This window comes from Candida margitis (genome assembly GCF_024628925.1).
Source record: "Candida margitis strain CBS 14175 chromosome Unknown scaffold26, whole genome shotgun sequence".
In the NCBI taxonomy this organism is placed as follows: Eukaryota; Fungi; Ascomycota; class Pichiomycetes; order Serinales; family Debaryomycetaceae; genus Lodderomyces; species Lodderomyces margitis.
Window position 1 is genome coordinate 89,384 of NW_026261750.1, and position 25,278 is coordinate 114,661.

Genomic DNA, 25,278 nt, shown 5'->3' on the forward strand with positions numbered 1-25,278 from the left:
TAGACTTTTTTCTGCTTTCTTTTTCTTCTGCCCCGAGTGAATGAATGAATGAATGAATGAATGAATAAAATAATAAATAAATATGTTTATATATAAAAGAAGCTGAATTTTCACCCACATTGCCAACGAAAAAAAAATAAGAACAAGTATCTTATTTACTTTTTTTCAAATCAATTGAATTTTAGAACAATTTCATATTAATCAATTACTAAATATATAATCTTACAATGGCCCCTCCAGCAGTATTAAAGAAATCCGGTGTCATCTACGGTAAAGATGTCAAAGACTTGTTTGACTATGCACAAGAAAAAGGTTTCGCCATCCCAGCCATCAATGTCACCTCGTCATCGACTGTTGTTGCTTCTTTAGAAGCTGCCAGAGACAGCAAAGCTCCAATCATCTTGCAAACTTCTCAAGGTGGTGCTGCTTACTTTGCTGGTAAGGGTGTTGACAACAAAAACCAAGAAGCTTCGATTGCTGGTTCCGTTGCTGCTGCCCACTACATCAGAGCAATTGCTCCAATCTATGGTATTCCAGTTGTTTTGCACACCGATCACTGTGCTAAGAAATTGTTGCCTTGGTTCGACGGTATGTTGAAGGCCGATGAAGAGTTCTTTGCTGAACACGGTACTCCATTGTTCTCCTCCCATATGTTGGATCTTTCAGAAGAAGCCGACGAAGAAAACATTGGTACTTGTGCCAAGTACTTTGAAAAGATGGCCAAGATGGGCCAATGGTTGGAGATGGAGATTGGTATCACTGGTGGTGAAGAAGACGGTGTCAACAACGAACACGTTCAAAAAGAATCGTTGTACACCTTGCCAGAAACTGTTTTCAAGGTTTACGAATCATTATCAAAGATTTCACCAAACTTCTCAATTGCTGCTGCTTTTGGTAACGTCCATGGTGTTTACAAGCCAGGTAATGTTCAATTAAAACCAGAAATTTTGGGTGAACACCAAGAATTCGCCAAGAAACAAATTGGTACCGACAACAAGCACCCATTGTACTTGGTTTTCCACGGTGGTTCTGGTTCTTCTCAAAAGGAATTTGACACCGCCATCAAGAATGGTGTTGTCAAGGTCAACTTGGATACTGACTGTCAATATGCCTACTTGGAAGGTATCAGGGATTACGTCTTGAAGAAGCAAGACTACTTGAAGACCCCTGTTGGTAACCCAGATGGTGAAGACAAGCCAAACAAGAAATACTTTGACCCAAGAGTCTGGGTTAGAGAAGGTGAAAAGACCATGTCCAAGAGAATCACCGAAGCTTTGGAAGTCTTCCACACCAAGGATCAATTGTAAATTTGACATTTATATTTTAAAGTATAGTCGTATAAATAAACTAAAATTTATATAATGAGTGTTAATGTCAGATCAGCTTAGTGTGCCTTTTTTTATGTACAAGATTTTACCAACTTTCATACCCTTCCGTTTAATCTACTCTGCACCTGCTTATACTCAGGCATATTGTTGAATGGATCTAGCCTTTGATTTTGAAAATGCTGTCCAACCACTAGATTAGCTTTTATATATTTCGAAACACATCTGTCAATACATTCAGATTCTCCTTTGGTTAGCTCTCCCTCTCCATACTCACGCACAAGGCATTTCGATCCACATCTTCGTAATAATTTGTTGAATGTGTGAGCCGTGGCTTGGAATTGGATATCGGCTACTTTGATCTTCTCTGGATCAACAGTGGCATAGGAGTATTGCGAAGATGAGCCAAGGAACACCGACATCTCTCTTAATCACCTAACTGGGTAGTATTTGATCAAGCTGGTAAGTGGTAAAAAAATTTTTGTTGCAACTCAAATCGTCCTGTTGATTTTTTTCGTTTGTTGATTTTTCTCCTTCATCAGAAAGGGTTTACAGGAGCAGTTATCAAAAGTTATCACTCCCGTGTTTTTAATTCAAGCGATCCAATGCACGTACTTTTAACAAATGACGATGGGCCAATCAGTGATCGTTCCTGCCCGTATATGAAATATTTGGTTGACGAGATTAAGAAAAATACCGACTGGGATCTTTCAATCGTCATTCCAGACCAGCAGAGGTCGTGGATAGGAAAGGCACACTTTGCAGGGAAACCGTTAGTATCATCTTATATATATACCAAATATTCTACAGCGGAAGCTAACCCTGATATAAACAAATATGAAGGTCCCTTCGATCACCCGATTGCCAAATATAGCCAAGACAAAGAATATCAAGAATGGTGTCTTGTTAATAGTACACCAGCAGCGTGCGCTGATATAGGTATCCACCATTTATACAGGCATTCCAAGAACAAACCGATTGACTTGGTTGTCAGTGGTCCGAATTTTGGAAAGAATTCTAGTAATCTATACATTCTTGCAAGTGGAACTGTTGGAGCCGCAATGGAGGCGGTTACTCATGGGGTAAAAGCTATCGCATTGAGCTATGCGTTCAATAGCATGGATCATGACTTCAATACGTTGAAAGAAGCTGCTAAAATTTCTGTTAAATTGATCAAAAAATTGTACACTGAGCTTAACCAACACCCCGAGATTGATTTGTTCTCGATTAACATACCATTGGTGGACTCACTCAAACTCGGCCAAACGAAAATTGAATACGCACCTATATTTCAAAATCAATGGGAGTCAATCTATACTACACGTGACACTCTAAATGACAAGGGACAGATTCAGTTTGATTGGACGCCTGATTTCAAGCGTGTTTATAAGGATGGGCTTATTGACCATAATCGTACTGATAGTAGAATATTGTTGGAGGAAGGTATAAGTGTGACACCTTTGAAGGCGGCTTTCCAGCTGTTATCGACTTTGTCGGGAGAAGTGACTCTTGATGAAAAAGAAGAGCCATCGAGCGCGTCAAAGACGTTGTTGATTACGATTCCAAAAGACGTTTATGTATATGAACCTTTGGTGCAGGCTTTCAAGACACTAGGCTATGGAGTGATATCGGATCCTAAAATGGTACCAGCCGAGAAGCCAGTGTTTCATTACGGAGAATATGAAGATATCAATCTCGATTTAATCCATGACAAGAACTACTTTATTCCTTCCTATATTTACCGCAAGGCATTGATACGGAAACATTATCTTGCAAACACTGTACATCAATATGTTGTCAAGCATCCTGACTCAATTTTGAAAAAAGCTGTGCCTGAGAATTACCAATTGGAACTTGATTATGCCGAATTTTTGGATGACTCGCTCGACGAGGCCTATGAATTAAGAGATGCCATAAATAAGGGAGATAAGACTTGGATTGTCAAACCAAGTATGAGTGATAAAGGTCAGGGTATTAGTATCTTCAAAACGGTGGACCAGTTGCAAGCCATCTTTAATGCATTTGATAACGACGATGAAGATGAGGAGGACAATGAAGATGACAGGGAAGAGAAACAAGGTAATGGCCTAATCCTATCCCACTTGAGGCACTTTATCGTTCAAGAGTATATTGCCAATCCCCTATTACTTCCAGCTTATGACAACCGAAAGTTCCATTTGAGAACTTATGTCGTTTGTCAAGGGAACTTGAAAGTCTTTGTGTACAAGAACATTTTGACACTATTTGCTGGAGAGGCCTACAAGCAACCGACAGCTACCGAAGGGGAGATTGATTTGAACGGACACTTAACAAATACTTGCTTACAAGAAGAAGAAGATCCTTTAGTTGTTCCATTTTGGAAGTTGAAAGGAATTTCACACAGCGACAAGAATAGAATATTTGACCAATTGTGTGAAATAACGGGAGAATTGTTCAATGCAGCCACCTCTGTCGATAAGTTGAATTTCCAACCATTGGAGAATGCAATCGAAGTATTCGGAGTAGACTTTTTGGTGGACGAGAATTACAATGTGTTTTTATTAGAGGCAAATTCTTATCCCGATTTCAAACAAACTGGAGATGATCTAAAGAACTTAATTTATAAATTATTCAGGCTCATTGCAAGTGACGTCGTCGATCCAATGATCACAAAGTCAAGTAGTGCTGGGGTGGACAATAACTTGAAGCAAGTTCTTTGATAGCTCTAGACATATACACCTTTATAGTAAAGTAAGAGCAAAATAAATAAACTTTGATTTCAATGCGTCAGTATGTACTACTGTGGCGAGTTCTGAAAAGTCATTCATTGCGACTCAACTTTCTCTCGTTCGACATTCGGACAATTTCATGATTGAGAAAAAAGCTGAAAAAAAAAATTTTTTTTAAACCAAAGGCTTACCATTACAACTTAAACAACTAGTGCTTGCATCTATCAACTTGACCGTTTTATTCATTGATCAATCATCGCAAAAGGTATCAAACGTGACAGGTTTCAAGACAGCGTTGCTTTAAAATATATTACATACACATACACATAAAAAGAGAATAATGTCATCGAATCGAAAGACCTTCAAGAACCACCTGAAAAGGTTCAACGGTAACAATAACACATCTTCGGAATTGACCAGCTTGGTTGAAATGTTCCCGGACTGGGAATCTGATGAATTAAGTGGCTTGCTTGAAGAAAACAATAATGCTCTCGAGATCGTAATTGATTTGATTGTCAACAATAAAGTTTCCAGGTGGGAACCAAGCAAGAAGGACAAACTCAAGAAAAAGGAGCCAAAGGAAGAAGCTGCCAATAATGTAAATAATACACATACTACAACCCATACTTCATCGAGTGATAAAAAGTTCTCGGGCAAGCCAAAACCATCCACCAGACCTCCAAAGAAACAACAACAATCGGCAACAAAGAAGCCAATCAGGTCGGCAGACAAAGCACCCGCAAAAGACACACAAGCTTCTAAAACAGAGTCTACGACAGAACCATCTGGTTCATGGGCAGCGGCATTGGGCACTGATAAGCCAAAGGCACAGAAACAGCCAGAACAGACACCAAAGGAAACCGAGGAGAAACCCGAACCTAGCGCTGAAGTTCCCACAGATGATGCACCTCAAGAAGATGTGGTAGAGGAACCCTCTCAAGAAAAGGCTCCTATGGAGAAATCCAAACCAGCGTTGAAGGAAGCAAGCATTCCTGCATTGAATCAAGGCTCTTGGGCATCAGCAATCACTCCAAAGACCAAGCCAAAGCCAAAGCCAAAGCCAACCAAGATTCAAAAACCGCCTGTGGAGAGCCAAGAGGTCCCTCAAGAATCCGGACAACCTCAACCAACCAAGGAAGCCACCGAAGTTGATAACCAACCACCAGCACCAGCAGTTACCGAAAGTGAGCCACTCCAACAAACCGAAACCTTTCAAGAGGCAAACGCAGCTGCTTCCTTACAACAACCAACTATCCCACAAGCTCCACAAGTTGTTTTGCCTAGTTCACAACAAGTTGATTCTGTTGGTATCTCGTTTGGTTCTTTGTCGTTAGAAGCCGAGGACAACCAAGAAGCCCACACCCAACCAAAGGAGCAAGCTCAAGAACAAGCTCAAGAACAAGCTCAATCATCTCAACAACAAGACATAGAACAAGGACTGCAACAGGCCGAGCAACCACAAGCACAACGTTACGGATCCTATGATCAACAATCCCAAAATAGATTGCAACAAAGCGCTGGATACCAACAACAACAACCACCACAACAACAACAAGCACAGCCAGCTCAATATGGCAAACAAGCTCAACAACCTGCCCAAAACTTCCCAACACAACAAGCTCAATACGATTACTACAACCAATTTCAACAGCAACAATACCCACAACAGGCTGCTCAACCAGGCTCTCAATTCGGTGGATATCCTGGATTTGACTACAGTGCTTACAGTCAACAAGCCTTTGGTGGAATTGCATCACCAGCAGCTAGTCACAATGTTACTGCTCCTGCTGCGGCAAGTGGATACGCTCAATACGCACAACAAGCTGTTAATGGTGGTTCAATCGACGCCACACAAAGCCCAGTTGCCGCTCAGTCTGGTTTGCAACAACAATCAGCCGCTGGCTTGGCTCAACAACAACAGCAAATCCCAACTCCATTCGGCTACCCATATTACAATTACTACTACAACAACCCATACTTTAATGCTGCAGGTGCATTAGCCTCAAATGGTTTGGGTTCCATTGGCCAGCCAGCTCAAGCCAACCAGCAAAATGCTCAACAGGCAAATGTTCCTGGTAGTGCTCAAGGCTCGGTTTCTAGCAATGGCTTCGGTCAACAACAATACTACAATCCTAACCAATATTCAAACAGGTACCCTGGCTATTCTTATCCACCTCAGCCACAGCAATCTGCTCAACAGGGTCAAGGCCATGGTCAAAGTCAAGCAGCTACTTCCGAGAGTGACAGCTCTCAACAAAACTCCCAACAAGCCCAAGGTCAAGCGCAACCACAACCAAATGCTCAGCAACCTGTGATGCCACAATACGGAGGTTACCAGCAATATCCACAGTACGGCTACCAAGACTCAAATCAATACCGTGGTGGATGGTATTAATCTTGAGGAAGCCTGGTGTTACGTTCGTTTAGATTCGGAGAGACGCTTTAAGCATTTAAAATACGTGTAAGAATGTGAATACATTTGATTATAAAATAGTAACTAACTTCTCTCACGATTGTGAAACCTGCGAGTAAGCCAATATAGAGAGAGGGGGATGGGATCAATGGTGTGCTTACATGATATATCCCATACATCTACGCTTTCTGTAGCTCTGGAGTTCGGACTGTACTTCAAACAACTATCGTGTGAGCCGATGGCAAATCAATTGCACGTGACAATTAACAGGCGTCCTACAATTCATCTTCACTCGTGGAACGTATGGAACTTGCCTTCCCCCTCTACATCTAATTTTCAAGCAAGATGAGCAGTTACGGGGCTATTATGTTGTATGAAGAAAATAGGACTGTGTTGTCCACATTGGTTGCTATATTTAGGTTTGTTAAACAATCACAAGTTTGTAAATTGTTTAGGAAATCGCACCCGATCGATCTAGAACATATCGCAACACATGTCCAGTGGCTTAACATCAAGCTTATTTCAAACAATCTGCATTGACTTTTCATGCTGAATAGCAATTCATACAGGACCTGTGGATGATTAGAATCGTTGTAATCACCTTACAGGCCATAACTAATATTTATTTCACAAAACATAATTATCAAAGACAGTGCTATCCATTGCACCACATTGCCATCTCCACCCCTATTCAAGAGAACACGTACACGACTACAATTGTAACTGGCCATGTCAGATATATCATACTTGACTGTATACAATGCCCATAGCGGGTCATTCATCAAAATACCGAAACCAATCAGGTTTCTAACCCTAGCGGAATTCAAGAATTACCTACTGCAGTCGTTTTCAATTGAAAACTTGGATGATTTGTTTTTATTGAGCTCGTTCGGGATGAAAGTAAACTACAACACGATCAACGATATATCGGAGGTATTTGTATACGACAAGCGATTGTTTGTTCAAGAGCTTGATCAGCAGTTGCTCAATTCATACGTATCTAACTCGTCCAAGGATGATATTAGCCCACCACAGCAGCTGTCATTAGTTGATAATCGACAATCGTATTCACGTGATATTACAAGTAGGATAAAAGTTCACCAAGCATGGGCAAGAGCATTACTCCAGGAAAGCAATTCGCTCGAAAGTCGCTGCATGTCCCTAATTCAACAGATCAATACCATTTTCAAGTCATTAACTGCATTATTTCAATTTGCCACAAGCTTTACGACGGAAGTGGAAAAGAGCTTTAATCACCACTATAACTATATAAATCTAATCAGTTTCAAAACTTTGCATAAAAGTTGGAAGGAGAGTTATAAAAACCTACAACATCTCCCTGTGGTAATAATCAAAGACAAAAGGGTTAAATTGGTTGATTTTCTTGATTACGAGTCGTTGAATGCAGCGGCAACGTATTTGGCCAAACAGCTCCCGTTGATCACGAGGAGACTTGCTGAATTAAACGATGAAGCCAAAGTGATGAAGCAAGATAGGGCAAAAGTAGACGAATTGATCGAACAATCACGAAAAGAATCCATAGAACGATTTAAGGACACCAATTTTAACGAATTGATGAGAACAGTAAGGTCAAAAGCTCAAAAGATTGCTAATGATTTTTCAAGTGTTCCCAGAGGTCAGTTTGAACAAATTTATAATCAACATAAAAGTGTAACTTCGGTTGAACTCAAGCATGCAACTGATGAGTTGTATAAATATTACTCGAGCCTAAAACGTTTCAGAGAACAAATTACCAAAGACGGACCAAAGATCTTCTCCCTCATTGCCAATCTACAATTGAAAACTGTCAATCTCAAAGCTGGAATAAAATCGTTGATGGAAGATGAAGCAGCAGCAGACCAAAACAGCATGATAAATCACAAGACCATTCAGGATGTTAAACGGTGTGAAGATTTATTATCCTTGACTATTGATATACCCTTGTTGTTTGGTTTCGCCTTGATTGAAAAGAGGAGACAATTTGAATGGTATGATTTCTACTCCAAGGGGGTGGTACACAACTTTAGTGAGCAAGTGACTTCAATTGGCGAACATGAGCGAGCATTTAGGGAAATGTGGAACAAAAAAATGGGGACTTTTCTCAATTATATCAAAAGTGACAACTTTGTCGGTATATTGCCCAATGTTGACATAACCCTCGTGGGTAATCAGGACAAGATTCAAAATTTCTTTATTCTACGAGGTGTTGATATAGACAGAGATGATATAACTAATTACATATCATTGTTGGAGACTTGGCATGTCAACACAAACTTTCCTCTGATATTGCGCAAAAATTTGCATGATATGAAACAATCGACAAATAATATGAAGAGAGTCACCAAGCTCATATCCTCTTTAGGGTCATTTTCGGAGCTGCATGCTGATAAAATGGGAAATCTGTCAAGTAAGGAACAATTGGATACCCCAGATTTTGACTTGAATGTTGTCAATGGCTTAAAGTCAAGAATCAAAAAACTCGAAAGCCTTCTCCACCAACAACAGTACAAGAATATTACCAGCTGGCCAGTATTTCGCAATGGTAATTACTCAGATAATAGGATGAGCATGATTATAGACACCAAACAACCATTTTCGGCACCAGTGGCCAACTCAGATCCGACAAAGCTCTTGCAAAAACGAACGCCATCAAAGGAGAGCATTGCCTCCAACCAATCACAAGCTTTAGATTCTTCGGTGGTTGATAAGCACCTTGATAATATAAAATTGAAACGGGTCAACACCGAGCTTGCTGCTGAGAATGAGCATTTGCGTAGAGAACAGGATACTAAAGATAAAACTATTTTGCAATTGCAGCAGGAAATGGAGAAACTTGAAGCTAACCACGCGAAGGAGGTTGGAGATCTCCAATCGAAGGTATCACTGAGTGAAGAGGAACTCAGACTTTACAAATTGGAGAATAAACTAGAGTTGAAAGAATTTGAAAGTTTGGGACGGAAATTGGAGGCCAAGGATCAAACTATTGCTCAACTAGGCAATAAAATTTCCACATTGGAACAACAGCAAGCCAGTCATGATCAAGAAATATCGAGTCTTGGCGAGACAATCACCATATTACGCGGCGAGTTAAATGATGCTACGCGAATGAAGAATGATTTGCTATCCAACATGTCATCGAAGGAATCTGAATTTGTGCAGGAGAGGACCACAAATCAGAGCGAACTTGCAAAAGTCAAGCTGAAGTTGGATGAAGTTAATGAAGATTACGAAAACTTGATGGAATTGACCCAAGTCAAACAGCAGAAACACGATCAACTCATTGTCGAATTGAATGCGATAATCAGTTCTATCATGGGTAAGCTTAAAATAACCTCTGAGAGGTTTTTTGACACGTTTATTGAAATTTGCTGTATTTTGGAATCCATGGGCTTGTTGTTGATAAAAGAAGACGACACTTTTAAGATCAAGCGAGTCAAAGGGTTGAAATCGAAAAAAAGTACGGCAAATTTAGAGGATGATGTGTCTTTGGTGTCAGTCGCGGCCACGCCTACTTCAAAGGTGATTGAAAATATCGAGTCATCAATGAAATGGACAGATGAAATTTCATTATCACCTTATCAACCACCCGAGAGCCCATCTGATGATAACGAAATTGTCAATGTTGACAAGTACAATGAAGAGTCAGAAAAGTTGATAGCCAAGTTTAATGATATATTTGGTGATGATACAAAGCCGTCTCATTTCGATTCATTTTTAAACATTATTAGCTTTAAAGACAACATTCAATTGGCTGATGAGAATTCAACTAGTACGAGGTTTTTCCTTAATGCGATATCCAAAAGGTTTAAAGATGTTGAAGGTTTTGCCAAGCGTCAAACGAAGGACAATAAACTAAAGGATCAAGAAATTAGAAAGTTGATGTCACGCAACAAGCACAAGATATCAATCAGTTCGTTTCAGGAGAATGATTTGTTATTATTTCTCCCCACGAGAATTGATAATGCTACGGGTAATAGTAATGAAAGCATTCAACCCTGGGCCGCTTTCAATGTCGCAGCACCGCATTATTTCTTGAACACATCCAACTTGAACTTGAATGGTAAGGAGTGGCTTATAGGCAGAGTTCAATCAATTACAGAACATAAAGTCTTGCCTGAACAAACAAATTCATTGGAGCACAATCCGTTTCAACTTAGTCTGGGTGTTACATGGTATATGGTGCAAGTGATTGAAGATAGATAAATAAGTATTTAAATAATACGAATCCATATATATATATATATATTATTCCGGTACATGGTTGAATAAATAACTAACACTTTCTCCGTTATGTAGTCTTCTTATTGCCTCAGCCAATGTAGCACTAATATCCAATGTCTCCATCTTGGGACATTTGGCCAACTTGTCTTGAATAGGCAATGAATTTGTACAAACCAATTTATCAATCTTGGAATTGTTTAATTTTTCAATGGCATTTTTCGAAAGTATAGCATGAGTAACCATGCAAACGACTTTATTTGCTTTATTTTCAAGCAATACATCGGCAGCTTTGCACAAAGTACCACAAGTATCAGCTATATCATCGACCAATATACATGTCTTGTCAGTGACATCACCAACCAAGACCATTCGTGAGATTTCATTGGCCTTTTGACGTTCTTTGTGGATCAATGCAAATTGAATGTCTAACTTATCAGCCAAGCTGGCAACTCGTTTAGCTCCACCGGCATCAGGGCTCACCATAATAATGTCGTCTTTGTTATACTTTTCTCTGATATAACGCAACACGCTAGGTTCAGCATACAAGTTATCAACGGGTATGCTAAAGAACCCCTGAATTTGACTCGCGTGCAAATCCATCGTTATCACATGATTACAACCGGCAGTTTGTAGCAAGTTAGCAATCAATTTGGCAGTTATTGGTGCTCTTGATTTATCCTTCTTGTCTTGTCGAGCATAGGGGAAACTGGGGATAACCGCCGTTATTCTTCTAGCACTGGCAATACGACAAGCATTGATCATGAATAGTAATTCCATGACGAAGTCGTTGATTTCAGTCTCTCCACAGCCTGTTTGTAAGATGTACACGTCTTCATCACGAACGGATTCACCAATGGCAACCGCCGTCTCGGTATTTGTGTATTGGAAGGCCCCCACGCGGGCAATGTCGATGCATAATTTGGAAGCAACTTTCTCACATAGTTCAATATGCGAGTTACCTGCAATGAGCTTTATTGAATTCTGTTGGTAAGTGTGCATGTCAACTAAATCAAAGCGCAAAAGGGGAAAATTGCGTTGTTACCAAGAGTTGTAGAACAGACGTTAAGTTCTTCAGAAAATCCGATGCCACTTTGTGGGTTTTTCTATTTGGCATCTCTCTCGCGCAAAAACGTGATTAGCAACGCTACCATGTATATTTCGGATAGCGAATCGCATATCCATTCGCCAATTCAAAACCGCACTTTCGAGTATAACGTGCAAAACTATTAATTAAATTAATTAAATTCTATATACTTTTTAAAAACGGGGAAAACGGAGAAAGAAAATGCTCTATTTAAATTGAATCCTGTAAACCGACAAGCTCCCCCAATAAACTCAAATATTCCTGAATAATCGAATTGAAGACCCACCAACTACCAAAACTATTTCCACTCGAACTTGGACTGAAATTAGGATTTTTAATTGGATTAACTCTGTTGCCCTGAGAGGTGCTACTCTCCTCTACTGGGCCAACTTGACTGCGTTGCTGTTGTTTTAAGAAGATGTGTTTCAATACATCATTCAAAACAAAGGTGATGAAACTATTATACAATTGTATAGGGTATCTAGATTTGAAATGCGGCGATAGCAACTTGGTGTCAATTAATGCTAGTAACGATTTTAATTTTGACATTTCATTCGTGGTCAATACCATATTCGATGATGATGAAGAAGCTGTGTTGGGCTCAATAGGTTGCTGACCTATTGGTTGGCTGTAAAATGCTGTATTATGTGGTGCCTCATGTTGTTGTAAGCTCGGCTGGGGATGAGCCAATAATGGAACTATACTCCCTACACTTGTTCTCACTTCTTGTTGATAATGACGCAACGAGGATGCGTGTGACTTCAGAAAAGAGTCCTTTGGTGCTGGAGGTTTTTCAGTCTCGTAATAGTCATCCGGTGTTAAGAACGTTAATAAATCAACTTTAAAAAATTCGTTAAGTATAGTAACGTCCTCATTTATTGTATTTACCGGAATGCCTCTCTTCAATTGCACGGTTGAATTGGGATCAAATTGAAATCCAATTAAACTATGGATCAAATCATTGGATAAAATATCCTTTTTGAAATTAAACTTTACTTCACTAATTGACGTAGCATTGAACCCAGGTAACAAATTGGCTCCTCCCTCGTCACCTTCTCCACCTTGTCTATCTTGTTCACCTTCTCCTTCTCCTTCGCCAACTTCCCATCTTCCACTCCCTTGTTGCAACCCAATGCCATGAGGCTCAGCTAGTAGAAAATGCTGTATATCAGCCACCATCATTGTATTTAGTTCTTTCTTATTCAACAATTTGATAAACGTAATCATCAAGTCATTTAAATTGATCATCTTCTTGACCACAATTAAAAATTTGGCAGCGTTTTCAAGAGGCAAAACTGGCGAGTTTAACAATTTCAATTCATCGGGTAAATGATTAATCAAGTATAGCAAATTCAATCGCAAATTTGTCACCATATTGATATCGGCTGATGGTTCTATTAGTAGCAAGTATGGTAGACTCTCAAATAGGATGATTGTGTATATTAACAAGTCAATATTGGCATGACTATCATCGGTGGTGGTGTGGGGTTGTGCTACAGCACTTGGTTTAAACACTGATTTTAATAGATTTTTAAGCAAGTTTGAATCTTGTGTCAAGTTTGAGTTGTTGAGCAATATAAACTTGATTAAATCTCGATCAATTACGTCCGATTTTGCATAAGTATCATCGAGTAACTTCGTAAACCAATTGGGTCTTATTTCTTTGTCTTCATTGTTGTCAACTAAAACCGTAGTGAAGCTGGACTCGAGAGGGAACTTCAGGTCTTTCTTGAGAAAGGATAATCGAGGCACCGATATCGTATCTGAATGAGGGGCATCACTAGTTTCGGTTGCAGTTCCAACAGTGCCATACAGTTTTTCTCTGACACTTGACCGACTACGTTTTCTACCTCGTTTCTTTGGCGATACCCCTGAAGGAATGGCACCAATTTGACGATCACTCATCAGACCTCGTTCTGGAAGCAACACATTCTGCTCGTTTTGTTCAAAGTTGCTTCCGGTGCTTCCACCACCTTCAGAGCTGCCTCCAACACCCTCGCTGAACATCTCACTCAAGTTTGCCAAATCATGCTGTTCACACAATTGCTTGACATTGTTGTCGATTATATGTTCGTTCCAAATAACGCCAAGATAATGGTAGCGCGACTCACCTCTACTGCCTAATCTCTTGATGGACAAGTTGGGATACACCATTTTGATCAATTTGCCCAATTTCGACTGGCCAAGAATAAGTTTCTGTTGTTCATTGGTGGTGTTTGATGAACTGGGATATCGTGTAATCAATTTTTGACAAATGATGAAATACGTCTTGAAGATGGACAAGCGCGGTATTGAATATGTCAATGAATCTTGATTCATATTCAGCGGCACTTCAATCATCATATCATTTAGGATCTTGATGGCAAGAAATGTACGTAGTAATTCGTGATAATTTATTGAAAATAACCGATTTTGACCTTCTTGATGAGGGAAATGTTCATGTAAAATTGTCGGGTTCCGAAACACGTCCAACACTTGATTCATTACTGTAGCAGTCGTATCATGAGAATTCAATGCAATTGGAGTCTTGTCGATCTTTTGGTTGTAGTTGTAATTGGCACTATTGGGTAGCTGGCGATCGTTGTTGTAAAGCAAATTGTAGAAATCATCCAAGGGGAACAGCGCATTGAGTTTGTAAATTATCGAATGCAAGTAAGCTCCAATGTTGTTCCCATCAACGGAAAATAAGCCAAGTAAAAGATCAGCAAGAACTGGGTTGGTGTCACGGTGAAATCTGCGAGGGTCAGTAGTAAGGGTATGTTCAGGAGAATTTTGACTTTCCAAACTGATTGAAGTTAAATGGGAAGAAATGGACAAGGCATTTTTGTGGTGTCCTGGAGCAACAGCTTGTGCAGGTGCTGCAGTGACTCGAGTCAGTGCTGTTGGGGCAGTGGCTGTAGGTACAGGAGTAGGTGCTGTTGGAGCAGTAGCTGTAGGTACGGGAGTAGGTGCCGTTGTCACTACTGATATAGGTATAGATAGTGGGCCCGACGTAGTAGAAGATGCCTGCATTGTAGGTTGAAGTGAGGCGGCAGAGAATAACGACTGATTAGAGTACTGTCTGCCAATGCTACTGCCAGTAGTGGGATCAAAACTGTATAGTGCTTGTTGTTGTTGTTGCTGTTGTTGTGGATTTGAGTGATTGGGATCTAAAGTAGTAGGGTAAACTGGAGGAGCTTGTGAGGATGCAGGATTAAATGCAAAAGATCCAGTCGCTGAAGGATCGGTGATGTAGGTAGTGGATCTATAATAGGAACTTGGTTGTTGTGAACGCTGAATGTTGGGTTCATTGAAGAAGGTATGCTGTGGCAGATGCAGTATTGGTCGTACCTGCTGCTGTTGTTGTGAAAGTGGTGGTGGTTGTTGTGATTGTTGACGATACTGATGCAATGGTGGGCCAGATGCGGTTTGATATGTACCGCCCTGTTGGTAATTTGGATTGGTTGTAGGTAGAGGTTGGGGTGGTGATATTGGATGAAAATCATTAAACCGATCATAGCCAGTAGAAGCAACGCGTCTTTCGATCGGCACCAGTCCTTGAAGCTCTTGATTGTATTCATACTGTACACGTTGGGATTGTGGTGTATGTTGACGGAGATTAACGTTAGAACCAAACGAATGATGATGATGATGGTGATGTTGCTGTTGTTGTTGCTGTTGGTTATGATATGCATGTGTATGTGTTTGAGTATGTGAAGGAGCAAAACAATAATTATACACATCTTGTTCGTCTGTTCTTCTGTTTGAAGAGTGTGGAAAATCGATCTGTTGATTAATCAAAGACAAAGGATCTAGGTTTGTAGAAGTTGAGGGTATCTTTGCTTGCGCTTGTACTTGTGCCTGTGGGTATTTCAGGGCTTGAACTTGAGCTGGTGTATGTGTATGTGTATGTGTATGTGCATGTGTCACTGGAATGGCAAATGGAGGTAGCGATGGTTGTAAACCTTGTTTATCTTGTTCCTCTTCCTCCTCCTCCTCCTCCTTAACCTCCTCTTGTGTAAAATTATAGTTGCCTTGGTTTAGAATAGATGATTTCTGTCGTTTATGAGATGGTCTATTCGGTGGCATAACTTTCTTTGTGGTGACATAAAAATTGACAACGTTGTACGGTGTGTAGTTCGGATGTGAATCGTGTTACAATCTTGTTCTTTTAGGTTTGAGCGACTAGCTGTAGCTGATATCTATCGTTTAATTAAGTGAACAAGTGATAGATCAGTTAATGGAAAATATGAATGTATAGCCAAAGTCTTTTGATGATAACTTACCTGCGTAATGATATGTGGTTGGGTTATATATACGACTTCAGTAAGTCTATAAACAGGGTATATTCGGTTTTCTTTTGGCCTCTTAAAAACTATTTCAGGCAAAATTTGAATGACTTTTCCGTTTGATTATTATTTTTCAACTCTGGATGGGGTGCTTGGTACTAATGATATATGCAACTTTATGCTAATGAATTTCTTTTGATGATTTAGATCAGCATACGATATCTATCAAAAAAAACAAACAAAAACAAAAATAACTGGAAGGTTTATAGGTTGTGCAATTCAATTATGAATCTGATCTCTGATAGGCAATCTGTTTCTATAAGTTTCAATGGCTTCTACTATCTTAACTGTGTATGGATCCCCTATGAGTTGTGCAAGTTCGCAATTGCCAGTTCTATGTATGTTACTGGTAACCACTTTCTAGGATGAATTTTTTTTGGGTTATATGATACACTGCTGATGGGCCTGAACTGTTGTAAAATTTTGGGTGAGGATCTCTCAGGTGGCGGCGGTGATAGTGATGGTGATGTGATATGTGTAATGCTATTGTTTTTCCCCAGGGGAACTACTTCCTGACAGGCATAACAAGGCTCTATTTAAAAAAATAAGGATACACCAGGGGGAAGTTCTTCTTTTTGCACAAGGGGAAAAAGGAAATGGAGTCTTATTCTTATACTTTTGAATAGTAATATATGCTACTGTACAATTGTTTGTAGGAGATACTTAATTTTTAGTTGTTATTCGTTATATATAAGATCTTCTCTTTGGGAATAAAAAACAATTAAAACAATAGGTATATTATATAAATATATATATATATTACACAAACATAAAAGTTTTGATTTAAAATAAATAAAAAAAGGTAAACAAAAGAAAAAAGTACGAACAACTAAAAACAAAGAAAAGTTGTTTATGTGTAACAACAACAACAACAACAACAACAACAACAACAACAACAACAACAACAACAACAACTTTAATATTACTCTGAAGTAGTGATAGACCCATACAAACTATTATTAGAATATCAAAGAGTTAACTTCATTATCAAGAAACACTAACAACAAACATCAATACACGACACTAGGATAAAATACAAACTCAACCTTTTGATAATCTCCAATTAGTTTACTATCTATCAACCTATAAAAGTAGCATTATCTGGAGAGAAGACAATATGTATATATCTTGTGAAATTAAAAAAAACAAAAAATCACATTCAGTGGACAATTTACAAGGAGAAAAACTGAGTAACCAAGAAGAGTCGCCACACCTAGAAGAATCTTTATCTAACTGATTGTTGTTTGTTGTTGTTGTTGTTGTCAAGAGCAACCATAGACTATACAAGGTCCTTAAACCTAGCCACAGACAAATAGCTGATACCTATAACATTGCGCATTCAATAATGGCAGAAAATTAATTTGAAGAATAAAAAAGGAAAGGGCTTGTCAGTTACAATTCATTCTTCATTCATTCCCTTCTCTGGGTGTTTGATGTGTGCGGATTGGCGCTTTACCACGAAAAGTATAAGGCTTTAGGACCTCATAACCAAAATCCCAACGCGACTAAAATTTCGTCCTACTATCTGCCCCTCTGCCTCTCTCTTTCTCTCTCACTCTCTCTCGCCTTCCCCTGAAATTCGCTTGGAGTTACACAAGAGAATGTTTTAATTGTTTTTTCCTTTTATTTTTTTATTTTTTTATTTTTTTATTTTTTTCTCTTTTTCTCTTTTGAGGTTTTGTAGATGATGGCAGTAGTAGTCCCATTGATACGTATAATCAACATATACTTACCTACTAAAGTAGCAATTCTTCAAATAATGTCACAGGCACATACAAATTGTGAGTCGAAAAGGTTCCGCCCTGGTCTTGTTCACATTAAATTGTAACCTTATAATTATATTTTTCCTAGGCGTTTAATATTTCTTAATCTGGACCGAGGATCAAATCCGTAGTTACTCGTAATATCAAATCCATCATTCCTTCATCTTTCCTCATCATTACCACAAAATTAGAAGGAAAGAGAAAAAAAAAGATAATAATACATACACAATTATTCAAATAAAATCGTCGCTGTAGTAGTAGTACCAACGCCCCCACGCATAGTCTAACATTCTTCGATTTCAAAGCTAGGGTATACACATTCCTTCAATGGCCAATCCCATTTACTTGGCTTCACTTCTGTCCATCTACTTTTTTTGTAGGTTTACTAAATCCACCGGTTAAAAGTAGAATTATTTGTTGTTATTTTTTATTTTTTTTTTTCTTAAACGCGTAACGTTTAAAATTTAATTTTCGGTAATGTCTTATTAATTACACAAAAGGCTATGAATTTCCCTTGATTAAGCCAAAAGTTAAACAACAGGGTCAACTAAAAATCACTTTGTATCACTAAATAAGAACTAACCTTATTCCAAACATTCCATTCCCATACATCAAAACATATAACACGACTGAATCATAACCATATCCATTACACTTGAAACACAAATACTTAAGCACGTCATAGAATAATAATATAGCTTTTAGAATTTTGACCGTTTTTTTTTTTTGTTTTTATTTCCAATTTTTGTTTTCTTCGTTTCCACCTTTCAAACAATGCAAACAACCAGAAAACACCTTTTATTTTGCTATATTTATATATATATTTCCAATTTGGGTTTTGCTTTTATGTTTTGTCGCTATCTGATCCACCAAAAATACGACACAAGTTGACACATTCTCACCATCACCATCACCATCACCACCATCACCACCACCACCATCATCATCATTATCATCATCGTAAACATTATCGTAAATACCTATTGTTCTAAATGCCATCCCCTGCATCATTTCTTTCTATAACCCTCCCCCCCCTCCTCACCGATAAATATTACGTCCCTAAAACCTGTCCTCACTAAACACAGTAAACCTACAAAAACTCACACGATCTTAACTCTCTCTCTCTCTCTTTTATATGTATATTCTGTAATGTATATACTAACTATTCTCCTTCTCTCACCAAAAAAAAACTCTATACTTTTTTTTCAACTTACAACTTGGCCTTATCGCCCAATAATCCCTTGACCAATACATCTTGCATCTCATTGGCACTATCAACAAGGAACCACTTCAATTGGGCCGAACTCAATCCATTACCATACTTGCATGAAATATGAACATGGATCCAATCATTATTGATCAAATAAGCCAATCCAAATCCATCATCAATCACTTGTGACCAACCCCAAGATTGGAAAAATTCTGAAGGAACTTGGGATGACGAAATGTACCATGTTTGCGAATAAGAGAAAATAGGATCAGTGAATATTTCCGGAATTGCTTCACCTGGTTTCAACATTTGTTTCAATCCAAACAAGTGACGATCAACTCCCTTTCCATCAGCGGCGGAGGACAAGTAAGCAACATGTTGTTTAGTAGCGGCTTGGAAAGTGGCGACTTTTTCTTCAAGTGATGCCTTTGGATCAGTCCAAGTTTCAACAAACTTCTTTGATTCATTGGAAACGGTTCTTCCAGTTTCGGTTCTTCCCTTCAAGAACTTTCTAGTGGCGGCTGATTCATAAGTTGGTCTCACTTTACCGGTCAATTTGTAATATGCCAATTGCATCAACATTTGTACATAAGCATCAGGAGATGTCTTGAACTTCTTGATCAAATTTTTACCATAGCCGTAATGTTGGAAAATCTCTTCATCATGAGCAGCAATAGTAGCATCGAATTTAACTACGGCTGAAGCAATGTTGGCTCTTGATGTAGGGTTGATATCAAATGATAAAATATCAGCTTTACCAACTCTTGGGGCAACAGTGGCAATCTCAGCAATCAATTCCTCAGGGTTGGTTTCAGCAATTTGCTTCAAGATAGTGTTGTTCATTTGAACGGTTGGTGTAGCGTCCATTCTTGAATGTTCACCAAGGAAACCTGAGTTACCATTGGCACTAACGAAAAACTCCAATGGCTTGTCAAACCATCTATTTTGACCATTTCCGTGCCAGCAGTTCTTGGATTTCTCTTCAATAGTAATTGGATTGTTTGAATCCAAACACACAACGAAAGCAGAAGCAAATATATCAGTCAATGAAGCTTCATTGATGGGTGATTTCAAAAGGTTGTTGTAGGCACTCAACCATTCGTCTCTATTCAATGAAGTCAACGCACCAACTGGCACTCCAGTTGGGGTTGGATCGTTCTTGACTTGTTGCAAATAGCTGTAGATTTCTCCCTTGGACAATCTTTGTCCTTGTTCATTATGAGTAGGGACCTTGTAAAAATTGTTTTTGTAAACAACAACGAAAAATCTATTGGCATTGGCATCATAATGTTGGGTAACATCGGACCCTTCAGCAGGAACTCTCGAGTTGTTAAACATGTACTTGAACGCATTCATACAGAATGGGTTACCTTTAATCACTTCTGGTTGTAAAGTTTCATTTTGCACTTGTTCAGCAAACTCAATCGTATGATAAGCAATCAAAGTCGCCTTCAACAATTGATCTTGTCCAACTATATTTCTCACATCCTTGTGGGAAAAGAAATACGATACAAATGGAACAACAGGATCTCTATAGGACAAGTAAGCATAATCATCCCAAAATTCAGCCAACCAGTTATCTTTACCTTCGGCAAATGAATTCAATCTCTGTTGCAATTGTTCACCAGCTCCACCAGGTTTAATAAACTCTTCAACTTTAGCTTTCGAATCTTGCAATTGTTGTTGGTTCAAAAATGGTTCAATTGATCTAATATACTTAGCAGCAGTTTCTTGTAATTCAGGAACTGGCAATTTGGGTAATTGTGATTGCAATTTATACGTTTCACCTTTGGCAGTGGTGGTGGAAAAGGGGGTCTTGGTTGCTAAAATTGGCATCTTGAATAATTGTTTGACAGTAGTGGACGACGTTTTATTTATTGACAATACTTGTTGTTTTGTTAGACTTAATTTGAACATATTATTAGAGAACACACTTCAAACCTGTAATATATATATATCTAACTTGTGACTTGGTGTTAGATTTATAATGATAGGAGAAGTAAAGGTGTAAGTGTAAGTTCTTGGTTTAATAAGAAAAGCGTCAAAATATATATATATTTCTTCTTTTTCAACAAAAAGAGAAAAAACTGGGGTGAGAAAGGGAAAATGTATTTTCTTTTATAAAATTTCGGTATATTCCCCTGGTGATGGCATTTAATTGGATTGGAAAATTTTAAAAATTAAAAAATACTAAGCGCCAGAAAACATTGTGTAATTTTGTAATTGTTGGGAGAAGAAAATCTTTGTGGGGATTGTATGCGTGTACGTGTAGAAAGTTCGTTTTTGAGTTGTAAAAGTACTGCTGCATGGGTGTATTTGCATTGATTTGTTCTGTTCTTATTACACGACCATGTATTACAGTTTCTACCGAGGTAGAAAAATAATAATAATAGTATGAAGAGAGAAAACACACGCAAAGAAACTTATTACAACGGCTTTGGGAAAGAGCCGCGGAACTTTAGGGCAACATCATTCATCTGTCAATCTGTATGTGAAAAAGATAATATTTTTTTGTACCAGGAATAGTACACTGGTCGTTGAATAAAGGCACTTTGCTTTTGTACATGAGAGGATCTATTTCATTACAGGATGTATAAGTAACGTAGCCAGCTTCCCAATTGACCTAGTAATGGGGGGGAAGATTGCTGATTCCACTCCTTGACAATTTTTGCAGCAATCCCTCCCCTTCCAAAGGCTGTCCAGTTCCCATTATACGCCCAAGCCTGTCTTCTTGTTACAATGCATGCCTAAGCGAACAGCACAGGTAGATAAACAACAACACACTCACTTGGTCCTCGGCTATTAATCTTGACTTCTGGTTAGGAAAGTTCGTAAATTTACCTTCACAGGGGAATTTTTTGGTCTCATCCATGAAGAAAGTCTGTGTATGCGCATAAATTCTACTCGATTTGAACTAATCAGTAGCACGATTCCAATCTATACAGACCAAGAGAAAACTATATAGTGAGCAAACTCAAAATGTGATGATAAAAGGTATAACTGATTTAAATTACGGCGAATCAAGAATCGTACAGGAACATTATGTTGCAAGTAGTAGAATCGATGTGTTTCACTTGAACAAGTACGGTTTATATTGTGACTCCAAAATGTCTCGTCGGACAACGGTACATTGCTCCAGGGAAAAGTATTAAAAGCGAAAACAATGCCAGTACTAGCGAGGATGACAGGTTGATAATTGAAAACTTTGATTACTCAGATCCAGTTGGTGATACTTTGCTAACCGCTTGATTTAGGATGGTTGGGTAACGCAAGCCACGAAGAGTAACACTAGATTTACAAAAGAGCCTTGTACATTTTTATCAACAGCTTAAAGATGAATGTAATGGTTTTAATAGCCACAGTAAAGTTATTGAAACGAGACTGAAATGTCCACGATCCAACGGATGATATGCTTATTCTACATGCTTTACTCTATTACAGCTACTCAATTTACTATAGTAAAATAATAACTCATACAAATGGCATCAAACAGTCATGGTATCGTAGCCCAAATGTTATAGCTCATTATGACGTATGAAGAAAATAATTCTCTTCTGCGACGCGCTTTACAAATATCGGCAGTAAATCTCGACCGATGATATTCTCGATCTCCCAAAGAAAAAAAAAAAATACTTCATGTGTACATCAAGCACAAAAGAGATACTCCCAAATCATCAAGGCTCTGTACGTCGTCAATCGTTTTAGTACACCAGCCAACAGTCTCACGCTCCCACTCATTCATTTTTAGCATTCTCTATGCGTGAAGTTTCCAATTTCAGATATGGTGCAGCGATATTTTTCTTGATTTGGTACATCGTCATTTCCATCGTGGCAAACATTGGTTTCATTGAAATACTACTAAAATTCAGCCATCGGACTCTTCTATCCACCAAAGTTAAACGAAGTCGCTATAAAAAGGAAACACCAGGGGAAGAAGTAAACGATGGAAAATTGACATACGAAGGAGTTACCATAATACGTCCCATAAAAGGAATTGATCCTGAACTTAGTTCGTGTCTTGAATCGTCGTTTGTACAAAATTACCCTCTGGATAAGATCCAACTTTTGTTTTGTATTGATGATCCAAACGATCCTAGTGTTCCAATCATTAAAAAATTGATTGCTAGATATCCCACCATCGATGCAGAAATCCTTGTCAGCAACAATTTCAACCCTGATTCCAAAAGTAGCAGCGAGCATTATGGACCGAATCCAAAAGTCAATAATTTGGCCAAAGGGTTTCTCAAGGCCAAATACGATATTTTGTGGGTGATGGATAGTAACGTTTGGGCCAGCTCAAACATTTTGCGAAATTCGGTATTTACAATGAATATGAACTTGAATAATGGGCGCAAAGTCGGGGACAAACGACCAGTCAAATTGGTGCATCATGTGCCGTTGGCGTTTTGTATTGATTCGATTAGTGGAAGGGGAGGAGATGATAATGCGATGGATTTAGAAGGGAGTGTAACACCAACGTATTCAGAGGATGATTCCGATTATGCATCAGTCACTTCACAAAACTCAAACTTGACAAATAGAAAACTTTCCCAGACGGCACAGCTCAATATTGATCATCCTCTGGGTCATGGTTGTAATAACAATGGCAATTACTCTAGGAAATTGCTTGGGGCAAAGTTAGATGAAATGTTTCTCCATTCATCACATTCAAAATTTTACGTTGCTTTAAATAACTTATCAATTGCCCCTTGTGTCAATGGAAAATCCAACATGTATCGAAAATCCGATTTAGACCAAGCAGTTAAACTCATCCCATATAAGAACTCGCCCTTTTTCCGTGATGCAAAAGTAAAGTCTGATGCTGCCGCCTATACGTCTTTGGGCTTGGGACACGCCATCAAATTTTTTGCTCGATACATTGGTGAAGATAACATGATTGGTATTGCGCTATGGGAGAATTGTAATGGGCGAACAGGTTTAACTGGAGATGTTGTCGTGCAACCATTAAGCCGACACGACAACACAGTGCAAGATTATATGCAACGTCGAGTGCGATGGTTGCGAGTGAGAAAATACATGGTGTCATTGGCAACTTTTATTGAACCCACGACTGAGTCAATCGTAAGTGGAGTGTATGGAACTTTTGCCATGTCGACATTGTTTTTCCATCGATGGTTTTCGATCAAGTGGTTTCTATTGCATATGGGTTTCTGGTGCTTGTCAGATTTTATTCAGTACAATGTGCTAATCAACCATGTCAAGTCAACTGCATCAGCTAATGTAACTTATTTACCACGATGGATGGATGACATACACGTGGTAAAGCTGGTCGGAGAGGTCATTGAGTGGTTACAAGTTTGGCTTTTACGAGAAGTTTTGGCATTGCCAATTTGGTTTATTGCCATGTTCGGACATGAAATTGATTGGAGAGGAAGACCATTCAAGATTAAAAAGGATTTGACTGCTGAGGAGTTGTGAGGAAGTTTGCATGCTTATAAGGGAGTCAAAATCATGATAAAAAGCCACACACTGTTTATATTCACTTAGCTTTGCCAGATTCACTTGTATATAGAATCCCACTCATACTTTATAGCACCATGAATAATTGTAGCATTTATCACCGCGGATACCGAATGAATAGTCGAAATATCTATGGGTATCTGGCTTTAATTCTTTAAGCTACATCCCAAAAACAAAGCGGCTCAAGTAGCCAATTTCTGTACATTGTTTATGAATAGACTTTCTCCAACGAGTATAGGTCGTGGCAAAACCCAGTCCAGAATAAGAAAAATACGGTGTATTCTTTTGTGCGATATTTTACTTTTGTGTACACGCCAGAATCACTTATTGTCCTTTTTAATAGGGTCGAAAGTCGAGATTTACTAATGAAAAATTCGAAAACACCATGTTGCACTCGCTTCCCTTAGTACAGGTCTACTTAACTCTACCACAATATAGAGCTATTGCCACCTTTATGAGTCCAATGTTGAACACCGTCCACACCCTCCCTCCTTTCTCATTTTAAGTTTGAAAGGAGCTTGGGCTTTTTTTTCATTTGATATTATTATACTTCCAACTGGATCCAATTATCCCAAATAGGAAAAGATGGAATCACAAACTAGTTCTCTATCTATCGTCGTATTTATAAAAAAGTACAATACATGTTGAAACGGTTTTAGGGCATAATGTTTTGCGTTGTTGTAAAATATAAATCGGGCGATTTCTGAATATTTCTACATTAGTATGAGACTCATTAAATTTATTC

The 25,278-nt window shown here is 38.6% G+C and overlaps 7 protein-coding genes across 7 annotated transcripts; 5 read left to right on the plus strand and 2 right to left on the minus strand. All coding sequences in view use genetic code 12, as the record gives it.

Annotated features, from left to right (window-relative positions):
• Nucleotides 1-227: 227 nt before the first annotated feature.
• Nucleotides 228-1,307, plus strand: FBA1 (fructose-bisphosphate aldolase; the record flags this gene model as incomplete). The annotated part of the gene is made up of 1 exon (XM_051818298.1): nt 228-1,307. One exon carries the CDS (start codon nt 228-230, stop codon nt 1,305-1,307), a length of 1,080 nt encoding a protein of 359 aa, XP_051673501.1.
• Nucleotides 1,308-1,930: 623 nt separating this feature from the next.
• Nucleotides 1,931-4,024, plus strand: CANMA_000900 (putative tubulin tyrosine ligase; the record flags this gene model as incomplete). The annotated part of the gene is made up of 1 exon (XM_051818301.1): nt 1,931-4,024. The coding sequence occupies one exon, from the start codon at nt 1,931-1,933 to the stop codon at nt 4,022-4,024; it is 2,094 nt and encodes a 697-aa protein (XP_051673502.1).
• A 349-nt stretch (nt 4,025-4,373) lies between these two features.
• On the plus strand, nt 4,374-6,428 carry CANMA_000901 (DNA damage-responsive RNA polymerase-degradation factor; the record flags this gene model as incomplete). The annotated part of the gene is made up of 1 exon (XM_051818302.1): nt 4,374-6,428. One exon carries the CDS (start codon nt 4,374-4,376, stop codon nt 6,426-6,428), a length of 2,055 nt encoding a protein of 684 aa, XP_051673503.1.
• Nucleotides 6,429-7,175: 747 nt separating this feature from the next.
• Nucleotides 7,176-10,649, plus strand: CANMA_000902 (autophagy protein; the record flags this gene model as incomplete). Its single annotated transcript, XM_051818303.1, has 1 exon — nt 7,176-10,649. The coding sequence occupies one exon, from the start codon at nt 7,176-7,178 to the stop codon at nt 10,647-10,649; it is 3,474 nt and encodes a 1,157-aa protein (XP_051673504.1).
• Nucleotides 10,650-10,691: 42 nt separating this feature from the next.
• CANMA_000903 (uncharacterized protein) lies at nt 10,692-15,819 on the minus strand (the record flags this gene model as incomplete). The annotated part of the gene is made up of 2 exons (XM_051818304.1): nt 10,692-11,671; nt 11,982-15,819. 2 exons carry the CDS (start codon nt 15,817-15,819, stop codon nt 10,692-10,694), a joined length of 4,818 nt encoding a protein of 1,605 aa, XP_051673505.1.
• A 3,233-nt stretch (nt 15,820-19,052) lies between these two features.
• CAT2 (carnitine O-acetyltransferase) lies at nt 19,053-20,969 on the minus strand (the record flags this gene model as incomplete). Its single annotated transcript, XM_051818305.1, has 1 exon — nt 19,053-20,969. The coding sequence occupies one exon, from the start codon at nt 20,967-20,969 to the stop codon at nt 19,053-19,055; it is 1,917 nt and encodes a 638-aa protein (XP_051673506.1).
• A 1,839-nt stretch (nt 20,970-22,808) lies between these two features.
• Nucleotides 22,809-24,491, plus strand: HSX11 (Hsx11p; the record flags this gene model as incomplete). The annotated part of the gene is made up of 1 exon (XM_051818306.1): nt 22,809-24,491. One exon carries the CDS (start codon nt 22,809-22,811, stop codon nt 24,489-24,491), a length of 1,683 nt encoding a protein of 560 aa, XP_051673507.1.
• Nucleotides 24,492-25,278: the final 787 nt, after the last annotated feature.